Raw genomic sequence first — 15,353 nt, 5'->3', positions numbered from 1 at the left:
ATGAAAGTTGGCGTTGTCGTGTAGGAAATATACTTTGTCTTGCTTGCCCTTGAGCTTGCCTTTTTTCATTGTTCACCGGAACGAGCCATTAGCGCTTCCAGTTATGATTTGCGTACATCACCCACTTCTCATCTGCAGTACCAAGTTCAGCCAGCCTTAGTTCCGTTTGTAACTTAGCAAATTCGTACATGCAGTGATTCTCGCTCCAAGTTGACCAAGTGACAATTCATGTGATTTCAATCGGCCATACGTTTGCGTCTTTCCCAATTCATGAAGATGATTTTCAATTATGGCATGTGAACAATGTAACTCAGTTGCAAGATCACGAGTGGTACGAGAACGATTGGTTTCAATAGCGGCTTTCAATCTATCCAAATCAATGATAGGTGTCCGTGGGAAGGGGTTCGTCGTCAAGCTCATAGTTCCCTTCTTTGAACTTCTTGAACCGATGTGCTACATCTACACTCACTGTTGTGCAATTATTGCGATGGGCCACGGCAGCGGTGTGTCCTTGTCGAAACTCATGAACTCCAACCAGTTGGAGGACACGTAGTTTAAGTTCCACAATTAATGGAAATACCAATATAATCGAATGAGCGATGAATAATTGAGAAACCTTTTAGCTGCCCTATTTCTACGTTTTTAAAAAATAAATCCAGAAGCTTTTGGAAAATCTTAGCAAGGAGAAGAAAGAGTGCTTCTCGAAAGTTCACAGCCTAATACTTGAAGTCCCAGTGAGAACTCTAATACAGTTAAAGACATCACACCATGAATCTGAGGTGGTACGGATTTCAGGTGGAGTACTCGTATACGGGATCGTAGATTAAGGAGAGAAGGTGATTCTGATCATTTCTTCCTAATTACCATAAAAAAAGGGCACGCAAGATGCGGCGCGTGCACAAGGCTGGCGTGCTCCAATCGAGCTCGTTGTAGAAAATAGCGCGCTGGAACGCTCGAAGCCGTATCTTCCGGGGCGTTTTCTACGGCAATTAGGAAGAAATGAACGGAATCACCCTTTTCTCAATAATCTACGATCCAGTATACGAATACTCCCGCGTAAATCCGTACCACCCCAGATTCGTGGGTGATGCCTTTAAGCTTATCGAAAGTGAAATGAGCGATGGATGTAAAACTATATGTTGATGGTTGCCAACTGTAAAAATCAAGTAATGATGAAAAATGCAGATGCGCTTCTTTTCACTTGTACTATGCATGGATAATAAGATCTTCCGTGAACTCTAGCTCACTTCTACTCCACATTCCTTGCTGACTCGAGATTCCACTTCTGCCACTGGTGGTAAAAGTGTAACCTCAAGTCTGTGAATATCTGTTGTTGAAAACCTCAAAGAAGGAATTTCTCAAGCCACTTCTTACGAAGGAGAAGTTTAAGCCTTTCTTAACCATGATAGAGCCTGATTGGACTTTAAGCATCAAAGAATGTGTGAAACCTAGAGAATTCGGGGAAATTGTTCACATCCGATCTTCTCAAAAAGGAAAAAATTTTATTCAAACACTTCGTGTGAATTGACGCTAATCTCTTGGTGAGATTCGCCGAAGCTTACCTAGCTACCGTTTTCCGTGAGAGTGACTTAATCATTCTTGATCTTGATCTTAGTAGACTTTAGACTCCCAGAAACTACTACTTTATGGGGTTTTAAAATGATTTCTCTTATCCTACTTAAAAGATTTATGTGTCTTATACGTCGTGCTCATATGTGCGCACACAGAGCCTCTGATTGGGGCAATAAGTGCAACCTATCGCCTCCGCTTAGTCACCAGAAGTTCTTGTAGATCAAAGACGAAAAAATCGGCTTCATCTACTCGAATCGTGCAGAGCAAGTGAAGAAGCCATTAAATCCGGGATATGAAAGTTTGTCATCATTACTCTAGCGAACACAATTACAATAAGAAGAACAATTATTAAAATTCCAGATGTATAGTATAAATTCTGAAGAAATGTAAGTCCGTGAGAAATGAAATAAGCCCGTTTTAGTCCACAAGCTGCTTCAAAGAAAACTGACTACCATCTGACGAGATATTTAAGGGAAAACAGACACAGCCGAAACAGCGAGACGTAGACGAATGCACTTCTTTTAAATTTAATACATTCGTGATTAGGACGGGTGTACTAATGCGGTTAGAGGTTCCGCTTCCTGCACGTTCGATCGGAGGTTCGAATCCGCTCTAGTGCTCACCAAGCCTTTCATCCCTCCGGTGTCGATAAATTGGTACCAACTTGTCTGGGAGGATAAATGCACTGACTTGACCCATCGGCTAGCCACCGCAAGTCATTGTGTGGGCCAGTTACACGTTCGGTAACCTCAAACGATTCTGAATTGAAGCGAATGTGGTGGCGCATCCCAAGCGGATTGATTAACGACACTTTATCCGAACACTTTATCCTTCATCCACATTCGTAATTGAGACACTGTAGTTATTTATAAGAAGTTACTGATGAGAAGGATTTTTGTGTACGCATAAAGACGCTTACTTAAGAATCTTAGCCAAAGTTCATCTCCTGCAAATAGAAATGACGAAGTGCTCGCATGTCAAAGACGGCGAAGGCGGCTTCATCTATTCGTATCGTGAAGAGCCAGCGCCGAAACATTTATTTTCAGTCTGCAATTTTTCAATTAATAGTAAGCTCCTCTCATCTATCGCTTTCAAAGGATTCCTAATCTATATTAAAGAGGAAGACGTATTAGGTTGAATCATAAGGTCAAATTGAGGCCTGTATTGCTAGATAAGCTCAAAAGTGCCGCTTTGAAGGAAAAGAAACAGGTCAAACGGTTTGTATCTTTAAGTCAATCAAAAAAAGGTTGAGAAATTTGCAATAGTAAAGGGCTCGTAGAAATGCCGTATCTCTTGATTTTTAATTATATATATATATATATATATATTCATACGATATGAACTGTAGTCTACCTCAAAAACAGAACCCTTTTTCAACAAAAATTCATTTTCCTTGGATGTTGATCAGTAATCCGAAAAGTCCTTTCAATGCATGCAATGAGTCTGTTAATCACTATTCTGCTGAAAGCTTGCACGTTTCGTCGTCATTTAGATTTTTTGAAAGAAGCAATGCAATCTGCAGCTTTTATTTCCACCGATGATCTGCGTCGTAAAATTTAATTGCTAGCGAAGGAAGAATTAGAATTTTATCTAGAAGTTTCATCATTACCACCGTCACGCTATGAAAAAGCTGCGATGTCGGGAGAGAGGCATGTGACAAAACTAAGTTGCTTCGAAATTCATCAAAAACGATACTGTTCTAGTACTGTTCGCTTATGGGAGTAAGGCTCGTACCATAATGGTCCGCAACTAATTAACGCAAGCTAATTCAGTGTCCTGCGCCGCATCCATGACAGCTGGTGTAACCTGGCTACGCTGCTCAGTTTAAGAACTTGAGAGGCAGGTGTAGGGCCACGATCCAGTGAACAACGATCCTGCTAAACACTACGTGTAAATATGTTGTAATGAGGTTATGTTGAATAAATGATTTTGGTTCTTATACAGCTGAATGGCAACGACCTGACTTGTGGTGCAATTGCGTGGGTGGCATAGGTGCAATAGGGGGGGGGGGGGGAGCCGAACCTTCCTCAGGTGAAGGGGTCTGGCTCATGAGGTGCAGCTCAAGTGATGAGGATTCCTTCGCCAACCGTTTAAAAATGAAGACGGTCGAAGCACCGGGTCCGACTTTATGGTATGGGTGGGTGTTGGGTGTACTCACGGTGGCGGTGGAACCTCAGCTTTAGTCCACAGTAAAAAAACCTGAGTTCGTGAACGCAATCACTGTTCCAGTTGCATCAGAAACCGGAGAGCTTGATCTAAGAGGCCAAAATGATTGCAATGATACAGCTAGAAAGTGCTAGCTAGAAAGTGCAGGAATTTTTTTTTGTAAGAACTGTGCTCCTCGTGACTCGTCAAAAATCTCTTCAACTCTTTTGCTGTTCTCAGGTTTCAAAATTGTGTTCACAATAGAAGGCATCCCATTAAAAAGGTATACATTCATCTGGCGAAGAATTATTAAAGTACGCCCATCGTTCACTCATTTTGTTCTCATTAGTTCATCGAAGCGCACATCCTAACAAAGAGAAGTTCAACGAACTGTCATGTAATTGTAATGTGTCATGCACCGCACAGACATCGTTTTTCTCAAATTTGTGCAAACAGCCACTGGTAATTACATAAGCTGCAGATTTTACTTTTCTCTGTTCCTTCCAACGCATAAAGAGCTATTTAAATGCTGTTTCAAAGGGAGCAACATGATTCGTTGAGGGATGAAGATACAATGAGCTTTATTTAGTTTTCAAATCCGACTAACTTTGATTGTCTTCACAGATCCGGAAGGGACAACCAACATTAACAGTGATTCTTGTTCAACTCCGACAAAAAGAATCGCATGACTGGGAGCCGATCTAGGTTAAGTTCAGAAAACACTAAAATTAAGAAGGTAAGTCACAGAAAACTAGTTATTAGGAAAAACGTTATCTTTTACGAACAATGAAAGGAAGGAATAATGAATAACAAACATTTTGATGTGCAAGACTTCAAACAGGAAGAGAACACGTTTCTCTTGCCTCGGAATGAGAAAGACCTTTCTTGGTTCCATAATGCGAGACTAAATCCTACAGGGTAGAGAGCTGAGAAACTACTTCTGAGCATACTTTTTATTTTGTGTATCTTTAAGACAGCTTGATTCTATTCAGAAGACCTGGTTTAGTAACCGGTTGTGCAAGTAATCAGTATTTGCGAACACAGAAACGATATAAGGTGTTGAGCCAAACAGAAAATCGAATTACTCGCGAAATATAAGTTGCTAAGGTTACAAATGAAGAAAGTCAAAAACAGAACTTTCGTCGCAAAAAATAAAACTTGGAAAGTCAAAATTAAAGTGGAGCGAGGGAGCTGTTCCAGAGACCTGCTCGTTATGTGTGCAATTTCGCTGCCCTGTCTCTTCATATTGTCGATGTAAAAGATAAGGAAATCGCACATTTTCTGGGATTCCCGCAAAGTTGGATTTTTCCTTCATAACCCCAATACTTGTGTGGTTATCTGAAGAAACGCACAACGGAAAAAATTGTTGGTGCTCTCTCTCAATCTTTCATTAGTTCATATTAATTTTAATTAGTAGTGTTCAGATGTCTTATAATATATAAGTATATGTATTGGAATGGAGAGGAAGTCTTGTCACCATTTGCCATTTTTCTGCTTTATTTTTTTATTCAGCTTACAATAGAAATTAATCAGTAATATAATCACCATTATTAATCAGAACAGTGTCCCACCTAATGGGCAGGTCAGTGATCCCTTTCACAAGAAGGTATTATTTATGTGAGAAAAATTCTTTTACAAGTAAAATAGTCAAAATTTACGCTAATAAGCTATTCATTTGCTGAAAAGTGTACAATTCGATAAATGAAAGAAAAGAGAAAACAAAACTGTCATTATGGATAAGGTCTTACACAAGGAAGGCCAGCAAAAAAAAAACCACACACAAAACACATCCTTTGGAAGATCGAGAATACGTGATTTTTATTTGATAAACACAAGAACACTAAGGCTTTGCAAACAATTAATAAAACTGTTAGATATGCTTTGATAATTTTAAGCTGTGTCACGCGAAAGGTCCCAAGTTCAATCTGCACCTAAAGCTAACCAGGTACTCTATCCATTGGGATTGATGAGTTGGAAACCGCATGACAGACCAGTTGGAACCTTCTTTTACATTAACACGGTTGATGTCAAGAGAAATTGAGGATTAAATTAGAGAGTCTCCCAGAAACAAAGTGCACTATCGGGGTTGAGTATAAAAAATATGCGTGGATCCCCGATGTTTTATATTGGGCGGCATCAAGGGGCAACTATGCGTGTGCATCAGTGTCATAACGTCAACATAGCAGCAAGGAACGTCAGCACGTTCTCTGCCAATTCTTTTGCCGTTTGACATCTTCGCGGTTAAGGAAACAAGATGGTCGGGTAGCAAGCCGAAAGACATTGGATAAAGCTTCAAGGTCAAGGTCATCGACAACGGCAGTCCAAACAGCAGCAATGGACTTGGCGTAATTGTCTCTCATCATTTCGAGGAGCTAATCCCGATGGTGGAGCGCTTAAATGGGCTTCTTATGGAAGTAGTAATTGATGGACGACGAATCCACCTTTTTTCGGCATACTACTCTCAGTCGGTTTGTTCGAGTCAAATTGAGGACGAACTGCAGGAGTTTCTCAACAAGAATTCTCACCACCGGAAGACATTATTGTTTCATGGAGTTCGCCGATTCGCACAACCTCGTCATCGCAAAAATGAAACTTCCAAAACGGCAAACTCAATTAGCTAATTTTTATGACTTCATCACTAGGATGCAAATTTACTTCGTGTTGGTGAGACATTGAAATCAAGCACTTGTCACTAACCGAAAAGTCATATTTTACTGAACGGTTATGACCCAACATCGTTTGCTCATCCTCACAATCAAAATTAGGCCTCTAGTACAAAATACCAATGAACGATGCGGACCCGGTCGAGTTAAGTGATGGCGGCTGAAGGAGAAATAAACCGAGATCATTTTCTACATCCAGCTGCCAGCCGCCAAAAAAGTCGAAGATAAGTAGCAGCTCGCATTTTGTGAGATTGTTGAAGCAGCCAGCACAATGCTCTGTACAGCACGATTTTACCGTTCGACGATAGAGAAAAGACATGAATATGGTCAGAGAAAGCCAAATTGAAAGTCCTTTGGAAAAAGGCATTTAACGCTTTTTTCAACAACAAGATGCAAAGGGGCGGGTGCGGTGTAGCGGTTAGAGGTTCCGCTTCCTGCACGATCAATCGGAGGTTCGAATCCGCCTTAGTGCTCACCAAGCCTTTCATCCCTCCGGGGTCGATAAATTGGTACCAGACTTGTCTGGGAGGATAAAAACACTGACTTGACACATCGGCTAGCCACCGCAAGTCATTGTATAGGCCAGATACACGTTCGTAAACCTCAAACAATTCTGAATTGAAGTGAACGTGGGGGCGCATCCCAAGCGGATAGATTAATGCCAGAAACTTTAAGATGGAAAATCTCGAGAAAAAAATGCGGGAAAACAAAAATACGCAAAGAAAGTGGTGCTTACAGCAAAACTCTCAGTAAGGTGACCTCTACGAGAAGCTCAATACATGCGATGGCGAACGGCCCAATCAACCACTTGTGAGATCTCGTAATCGCCAAACCATGGATGCAGAAAAGTTGCACGACATCAATAACGAGGATAAATGACTTTAGGTAGATTGAAAAATGAAGCAATGGCATTGCTACTTTGGGAGTATCTAAACGGAAGAATTCCTCCTTACTTCAGTCTCCATCAGCACTGTAAGGAAGGAAAAAAAGATAACGACAGGCTCAGACGATCTGGCTGCAAAAGTATGGACGTTGCGAGATTTGAGCTCTTTGAATTGGCCAACATAGTCTGTGAACCGAGTCGTCGAAGAAAAGAAGACGCTTGTAGACTGGCAACGAAGTAGGACAAAACCTGATTGGAACGAGGAGGATAATTCTGACTTTCAAACTATAGGCTAAGTCGAATGCTGTCTCACAGTACGAAGATCTCTGAATGAACCATCAGTGTCCATCCGCCCACCAATCACTGCGGTTTCATCACATATGCAACACCACCGATGCCACGCTTGATGCACGGCTCAAGAGAGAAAGAACTGAAACAACAAACATAGACTGTGGCGCGATAGTAGAGCAAAATTTGGTACATGACGACTAACGTAAAAGACGCTGTTAGATTCACAGCACTGACCTTTCTATGACTGCACTTTTCAAATATCGCGTTTCTATGATCGCATCCGACAGCAGCATTGTGCATGAAGTTAGCGTTCTTGTCAACGCTGCACAGGTGAAACATTAGTGTGTTCTGCGACAAGAAGATGCCCGACCGCTTCAATTCAAATTCATATGTAGCTGTCATTCCCCCTGTTTCGCTTCGGATGCTGCAAACAAGGAAGTGGAACAACGTCGCAAAGTGGCAAAGATGAAAATCCTACAATGGACGTTTGGTGTCACCAGCTTTGATCAACGATGATATCCAGCAGAGTATAAGCGTGGCTATCATAGCTAAGAAAATACATGAAACTCGTCTTCGACGGTAACGTCACGTTCTAAGGAGTGATAAGTACACTCTCCATAAGTTCGGAAAAGACCGAAGGATACGCAGTAAGGGTGCAAGGGAACGCCGAAACAGCGTTAGCATTATCGGTTCACAATGACGTGAAGATAGCAGACATCCCCTCTGATCAAACCCACGATTAGGAGAAGTGACGTCATCTAACCAGAAGGAAGGACTCTGGCACTAACGGGACGAACGCTAAAGAAGAAGAACACAATGGAACCTACTCACGAAAATAAATTAAATTATAACTAAACCACAGTTAAATTACAACTAAACTACAATTACAATTACAACTAAACTCATCGAGGTATCGCGAGAGTACAATGTGCCGCTGTGTTTCACCTTCATCGACTTAAAAAAAGGCCTTCGACTCAGCTGGGACGGAATCAGTTATGGAGGTCTTGGAGAACCAAAGCGTCTCTATTCAGTGTATAAAGGTACTACGGTAGTTGTACAGTAACTTCATGACCAGAATTTGGCCATTCTAGAAAAATGGCAAAATTAAAATATTCGCGACCGCTCTTGAGAACGCATTGCGAAAGCTGGAATGAGAGGAGACGTGAGCTAAGATTGATAGTCGGCAGCTATAACATCTACGTTTTGCTGATGACATCGTTCTAATAACTTAGCAGCAATAGCATCAGCTGAAATGAAGGAATGAAAGAAGCTGACCGAGTTCGACAAAACATGTGATTGCGTCGGTCTTCGACAGAATCTGCAAAAGATGATATTCATCCGTAACGGAATGGTCTCGGATGCACCATTCACACCCTACAGAACGAAGATACCTGAATTCACCAGCTACGTTTATCTGGTGTCGGTGGCCTGGGGAGCGTATAAGAGCATCAAGAATGTAGTGAAAAAGACCAAGAACACCTGGCTCCGTGTTCATCTCTTCAACACCATAGTATTTTTGTCTTGACCACTGCTCCAAAAACCTCGACACTTTGCAAGCAGGAACAAAATGCGGTAATCTTTATTGAAAGTGCATCCAAAAGAAAAATGCTGGGAGTTCACACAAGTGGGTCCTAATTTGAATTCACTTCCACATCATAGATCAAAGAGAAGAAAAGATCAGAGATATTTTCCAAGGACAGCAAAATAAGAGAGTCCGGACTCGTGATGCACTTCAACGACAATCATTGGACCTGAGTCGTGAGTGATTAGGTTCCAAGCGATATTAAATGCAGTACAGAAAAATCTCCGATCCGATGGTCAGACTTTTTCACACGGTCCTTCAAAGAAAATTCTGATACCCTCCGTGTCCTACGCAAAAGAAGGAACCACTAGAGGAGTCCAGCCTGCGATCGGGACGAATGGAAAAATCATTGGCGCCCGTTCGACCAGTTCGAAGAGCAGTTGGATTCGAGGTAATCAAAGAGACGTAATCACATGTAAGAAGTATGGTTGAACTCCAAAAATGTGGTATGATTCTATAAGAAATTATTGATCAAAACCTGCTCATTTGACGGCACCAAAATATTTAATAGAATCTTTCCATGGTCAACAGTGGTTCCTGTGGCTATGTTGTTTTGGAACAATTCTACTTTGCTAATGGTGCAAATTTCGCCCAATTCAACGTGAGCAGAAAGATTTCCTACTCTAATGAAACCTCTCCTAAAAATTTCTAGACGATGTTTTTCGTGGCGACTTGTAGAATGATTCTGATTTTGCACTAACCGTTGTAATATTACTTACCTGAACACTTCCAATTAATCCTTTCACACTTTGCCTTATTTGCATCTAAATCAGAACTGAATAATAGTAATAAATAAATAAATAACAGCTAATTAGAGCAGAAGTAATGGTAATTCTAATATGCATCACAGATGAGCTCTATGCGTGAAGTGACACTTTCAAAAGAAGATTCTTGGAAATGATCGTGATCCTAGTTCAGCTCCAGTCTAGGTGGTGAAATAAGCACAAAGAAAGCAAATTGTACATGATTTTTGAAAGGGCCAAGATGTTAGGTGATACTGTTGAGAGATCAACTTTCTTGGGTCAGGCTTTTCAGAGCTCATCTTGTTCGGCACGAGGCCGTATACTTAATACCAAGTAACTAACTTCAGGCCATTGTTGTTAAACCAACAGTCGACCCAGTACTCGACTTAAGCTGTACTGTTCAATGCAGCTCTGTGTCTTCACCGGGGTATGTTGGCCTTAAACATATACGACGCAATCCTGGTCGTTTTTCAGCCAGAGCTTGCATAGAATCTATTCAACGTCGCTATTCCATAAACGGCGAGCCTTTACGCCTCCAATGAACTGCCTGCTAATGCCAAGGACTCTCAAAACTTCCTTTACTCCTTCGTCCATAACTTTTTTGAACGATAAGGAGGAAGCCTTTTCCAGTTTGAGTTTGATGTCCTCATGACAACCAGGACAAGACAATCAGTCGATCTCCTCATCATGCTAGCAAAGAAGCGAAGACGGTTTTCTATGACTACTTCAGAAGGCCTGCAAGATGTCAATGTTTTTTAAGTGCCATCCGCCGGTGCACATTCGTCTAAACTGCTTTCTCTCCAAGCAGCCAAACTTCTTTATCACCGTCGACGGAGCTGCCCAAATCTCCATACCTCATGATGAGGCGAATTGTGGAGACACGCATCATGACGTCGTTGGTGTTGGCTATCCACCACAGACACTTTGTGATTGAGTTGAATCCCGAATTGGAATTGGCGCATCTCTGGTGAATATGTCCCTCGCAGCTGTTATCGTTTTTCAGCATACAGCCTAAATTACATAGCTCAAACACAAATTCAATAGGTTGTTCGTCTATCCTGACTCCAGTTTAGAATCTCGAAGAGACCTAAGTCTGTTTGCATTTGTGAGGGCGGTGTCCCTGTCCACAGGCTGGAGCTAATTTCAATATACGATCCACAACATATTGCAACCACGCTGCTCGAAGCAAATGTTGTAGACGACGACGCAGGTGGAATCGCTACGAAGAGGCCTGCTGATGTTGCTAAAATTATATTAACTGGGCTCTACGAATCATGTTTCTTCAGTCCATATTGGACAGATAAGATTCGTCACCCCGGAAATCCCAAAACAAGCAAGAAACTTCTAAGCTGACTCCACCCTCTCCGCAGGACTTTCTCTTCATCACTACGGTGGCATCGCAAACCTCTGACCCAGCCTGCGGTTCTTCGATGACTGCAGTGTATGTCGGTCGCTTTACGCGAACGAGTACACGGACAGACGCGCTTGCTGACTCAGCAAGATGCTAAAAAAATCCTTTTAGAATATTAGGGTTGCCTCACCGACTGCGATTCCATCGGCGTTGTTGGAAACAGGTAAAAGCCTCCTCATTTTCTCGCCGCAATGTGTTAGTAGAACAGTGACCCCTCAGAATCCTGTCCTCTCACGACCATGTTCGTGGATCTTTTCTCTGCGGGTGCAAATCTTCCTCGGCATCAAAAAAACGGGGCGATTTTCTTTGCGGTATTGTGAATACATGTAGTGAGAGAGTCGGCTTTATTTACTCTCTTCTTAAACAGTAATCCAATATTAATCAAGGCACGCTCGCGAAAACTCTCTCTACATTCATCATATTTTAGAGCTGCGAAATCGAAACTCGGCTAATATGAAACTTCAAGACTATTTTTCTGGAACAGTACTGTTAAGTGGAGAAGAACTGAGATGATTGGAATGCGACGTTCTAGAGAGCTCTAAATCTCCTGATGTCCGACAGAGAAATGTTCTTTATCAGGACGTAATCGAGCTGAAGTTTGAGAGTAGACGTTTTCCTCTTGCGCTGCTTATCTAGGATTGAAGGGTTGTCCCTCCCCACGCAAGCAGATGCCTTTTAACGTTTAGCAACGATGAGATTCGTCTGCTGTCTACCGGACGTTTAGGGTTGTTCGACATTTGCCTCGCGGGATAATGTCATTTTCCAAGCGTATAGAATTGTTGTCAGAGACCCATCTTTGCAGTCAGATCGATCCCGACAATTACTGCTTGTTGGCTTGGTATCATGGATATCAGCGAATTGAGTTCATCATAAGAGGAGTTTTCGATGGATAGATATAGTCCTCAGCGTTTTCTGTAGGTGAGCGCTTATAACTCAGAGTTTGATTTCTCTTTTTTGTCGCAATCGTACATAGGCGAATGTTGACGACATTGTCCAAACTCCTCCAGAGTTGCTGTAGCCATTCTTCGTGGCTATTGCGCTACTTCCTACCTTCCTTTCATCAGCATCGCCGCAGTAGATGGTGTACTGTTCCCGTCACTCATGATGTGGCGATCGCTGACTGTTTCGTAGAAGGCTGCAAACGGTGCATGCAGATGTCGCAGGAGGTTGGACAGAGTGGCGCGTTGAGGTTGACCTGGCAGCGACATTGCGAGACGGGTTTTTGCTGTCATAGATTCCTTGTTCCCCTCTGGCATTTGACATATCAAGGTAGGGGCTTAGACAGATGCTGGACGACAGCACGGTCCTGCAATATTTGGGGAAGTTTTGCCATGTGACTTTGCATGTTACATAGTTCATACATTGCCAAGGAGTATACTCAGATGCGTGATTGCGTTTTGTGAAAGCAGAGCCATCACATGCAGGTACAATCATACTTGTACACGCGCGCCCAATGTGATTTTCAAAAAGTAAATGCGGAGGGCATTTATGTGGCAGAAAGTTGAGCTCCTGTAGCTGTCAAAAAATGGGCAGATGTATGCGCTATTTAAACAAACTAAACGAGAAAAAGTAGAGCCAATACCAAAAGAAAGATAAAGCACGTTCTTGACCAAGAAGGAAAATATGTATCGGAACAAAAGGATCCATTAGTACATCACGTGAGATCGAAGATTACATTCTGACTTCCGCAATATGAGGGGCATGTAATAGCTGAGACAGCGGCAATTTTGGAACAAAATACCATAAAATAAAACTAGCAAAGAGGTAAAAAAAATGTGTATGTAAAATGTATATGTACATATAAAATGGTTGGATGCATAACCGATCAACATCTCGAACTCTTCCGAAAAAAGCTTGACGTCAGACCCATTCAAGGTAATTACTACGGGAGAGTCGAATAGACATTATGGCTGTTTAATAGATTATCGGGGTCTTTGCTGCGCTCGAAAAAGATCCGGAAACGAGTCTCAAATGTCATCTATCGCCAACATACAACATTCTTGCTCAGTAGAGTGTCTGACAAGGACGAGGAGTGCAGATTGCAAAAATTCCTTCGCGGAAATAAAATGAATTGGTGGTATTACTGCGGATATAATCGTGGCACATTTCCGAGTTTTCATGAATTGTCAAGTTCTTTAGTAAGTGGTTTCTGTAGTAGAGTAAATCTAACATTAGCACTCTGAAATCTAATTCGATTTGTTTATCTGAAGTTTGATTTAGAAATTCAACGTTTCCTGAAAAATGGCAGTGTCTTCATTCTCTACCAAACCTTATCATGCATAGAAGGTGCAGTATATTGACAACAGTCCTTGCCTTTCAAATAATAATAATAATTTTATAGAAATCGATGATGGGAATGCATTAATCCTAACTTGAAAATGATCTACTTTTTAACGGATTTTTAACCTTTGTAGACAACGAGCAACATAGAAGTGGTTTGGTTCTGGTTCCTAAGATAGAGTACGATTGTCATTTTTTAAAGTTATTTGTTAATCGCTCAAAAACTACAGCTTATAGTCCTATAGAAACGGTAAAGTAGATGAGAGAGCTGTGCTATGTTGTGCAACTGCTCGTAGGTATGTATCGTTTGCCAGAAAGCTGGTAATGTTATAGCGCGTCTATAAACAAATGAATAATTGAGGGAACAAATGCTAGTAAATAAACAGAGGAAACTAGAAGAACGTGAACAGTTCCTTCTCCGTAATTTTAGGACAACTACAACTGAAGTTTTTGATTTAGATGCTTTGCAAATTCTTTAGAACAGGACTTTGGAGAAGAGAACATTGTAAATGGTTTCAGAGGCTGATTACTGCAAATGCAACTGATATTGCAGGTTCCTGGGTTTGTGGGCGGAGTTGTGCATCTTCATCGTGGTCCCGGTAAAGTACATATGTTTCAGGTATGTCTGTTGATTTAACGTGGAGAAGTCCTCCAGAAGCTGCTCTTAGTAGTTCCACTACAAAAAGTGACCGATGCTGATTGTTGCTACATCGCTGCCCTAGTTGGCGAATATGAGCGTGATCAAGCCCAATTCCTGTTAGCAATCTAGAAAAAGGCGAAGAGCACAGGTGGAGAAATTGTCCCCAACGATACAAGTTTTTATGGGTTGTAGAATGAGAGCAATAGCAATACATCTACTATTGTGCAGGTTGAGAAGGTTTTGCTGCTTATCCGAGTAATACAAGTCGGATTGCGGACGTTGGAGGACGAAGGAATTGCTGCTTCCTATCGCGTAACAAGTTGCATCGTAGGAAGGATCGCAGCCAAAGGCTTTTCATACACATTCTCCCGGATAACTAGCGGAAATAGAGTGCGATCACGCACAAATTCGTGAAGTCTTTTAAGCTTTTAGAAAATGTTGCCTACATCTCTTCATTGTCCCTTCATCGCAATATCTTGGATAAAGCCTGGCGAAAATGAAGAAATGCCCAGTTGGACGAGTTTGGCTTCAGCGACACTTCTCTTATCCAGTCCTTAACAGGAAAAGTTTCAAGCGATTCATGGATGTGAAATGACCTTAAGAAGTGCACTCTAAGAACATATCTGAGCAGATGAAATCTAGTCCTATCGATCTATTGACTTTGGCATGAACAAATAAAAAAATGCCTCTAAAAGCCCAAATGATTTGACCTGCTAAAGTTCGGAAGAGAAGATATGAATTTCAGGACAGTAACCGAAAAAGAGGCATTTATTGGCGGAATGACTATCTCAGATATTGCAGATGCAAGAATGAGCAGCGCAAACGTTAGCACCTCCCAAAGAAAAAGCTACTAAAATTATTTGCTCACAAAGAAGGAAAATTGGTGCTCCGGATATGAGGTGATCTTTAGTTTTTTATTCTTATTCAGAATGCAGAAAAATCTCAGGTCAAAGGTCTCATGAATGCAACCAAATCAGAACAACAACTTGAACAGAAGTTGCTTTTCATTTCACGTTCGCTCATATCCACATCAATATTTGGTAGCAAGCAAATAAACAATTCTCAGTCATTACGTACTAGAAGAACAACAATTTGGATTACGTTAGACGCGATATTCAAGAAATAAAACACAAACTTGCAATA

General features: G+C 41.5%; 1 protein-coding gene across 2 annotated transcripts; it reads right to left on the bottom strand.

Moving 5' to 3' along the window:
• Positions 1 to 8,721: 8,721 nt before the first annotated feature.
• RB195_001289 (uncharacterized protein) lies at positions 8,722 to 12,546 on the bottom strand (the record flags this gene model as incomplete). Of its 2 annotated transcripts, XM_064197996.1 has the most annotated exons (3): positions 8,722 to 8,872; positions 8,946 to 9,131; positions 12,341 to 12,546. In XM_064197996.1, the coding sequence occupies 3 exons, from the start codon at positions 12,544 to 12,546 to the stop codon at positions 8,722 to 8,724; spliced, it is 543 nt and encodes a 180-aa protein (XP_064053877.1). The 2 variants fall into 2 exon arrangements, with proteins under 2 accessions (XP_064053877.1, XP_064053878.1); XM_064197997.1 differs by lacking the exons at positions 8,722 to 8,872; positions 8,946 to 9,131 and adding an exon at positions 10,458 to 10,614.
• Positions 12,547 to 15,353: the final 2,807 nt, after the last annotated feature.

This window comes from Necator americanus, chromosome IV (genome assembly GCF_031761385.1).
Source record: "Necator americanus strain Aroian chromosome IV, whole genome shotgun sequence".
Classification (NCBI taxonomy): domain Eukaryota; kingdom Metazoa; phylum Nematoda; class Chromadorea; order Rhabditida; family Ancylostomatidae; genus Necator; species Necator americanus.
The sequence above is the reverse complement of the archived record's forward strand: the minus strand, read 5'-3'. Positions and strand labels throughout refer to the sequence as shown.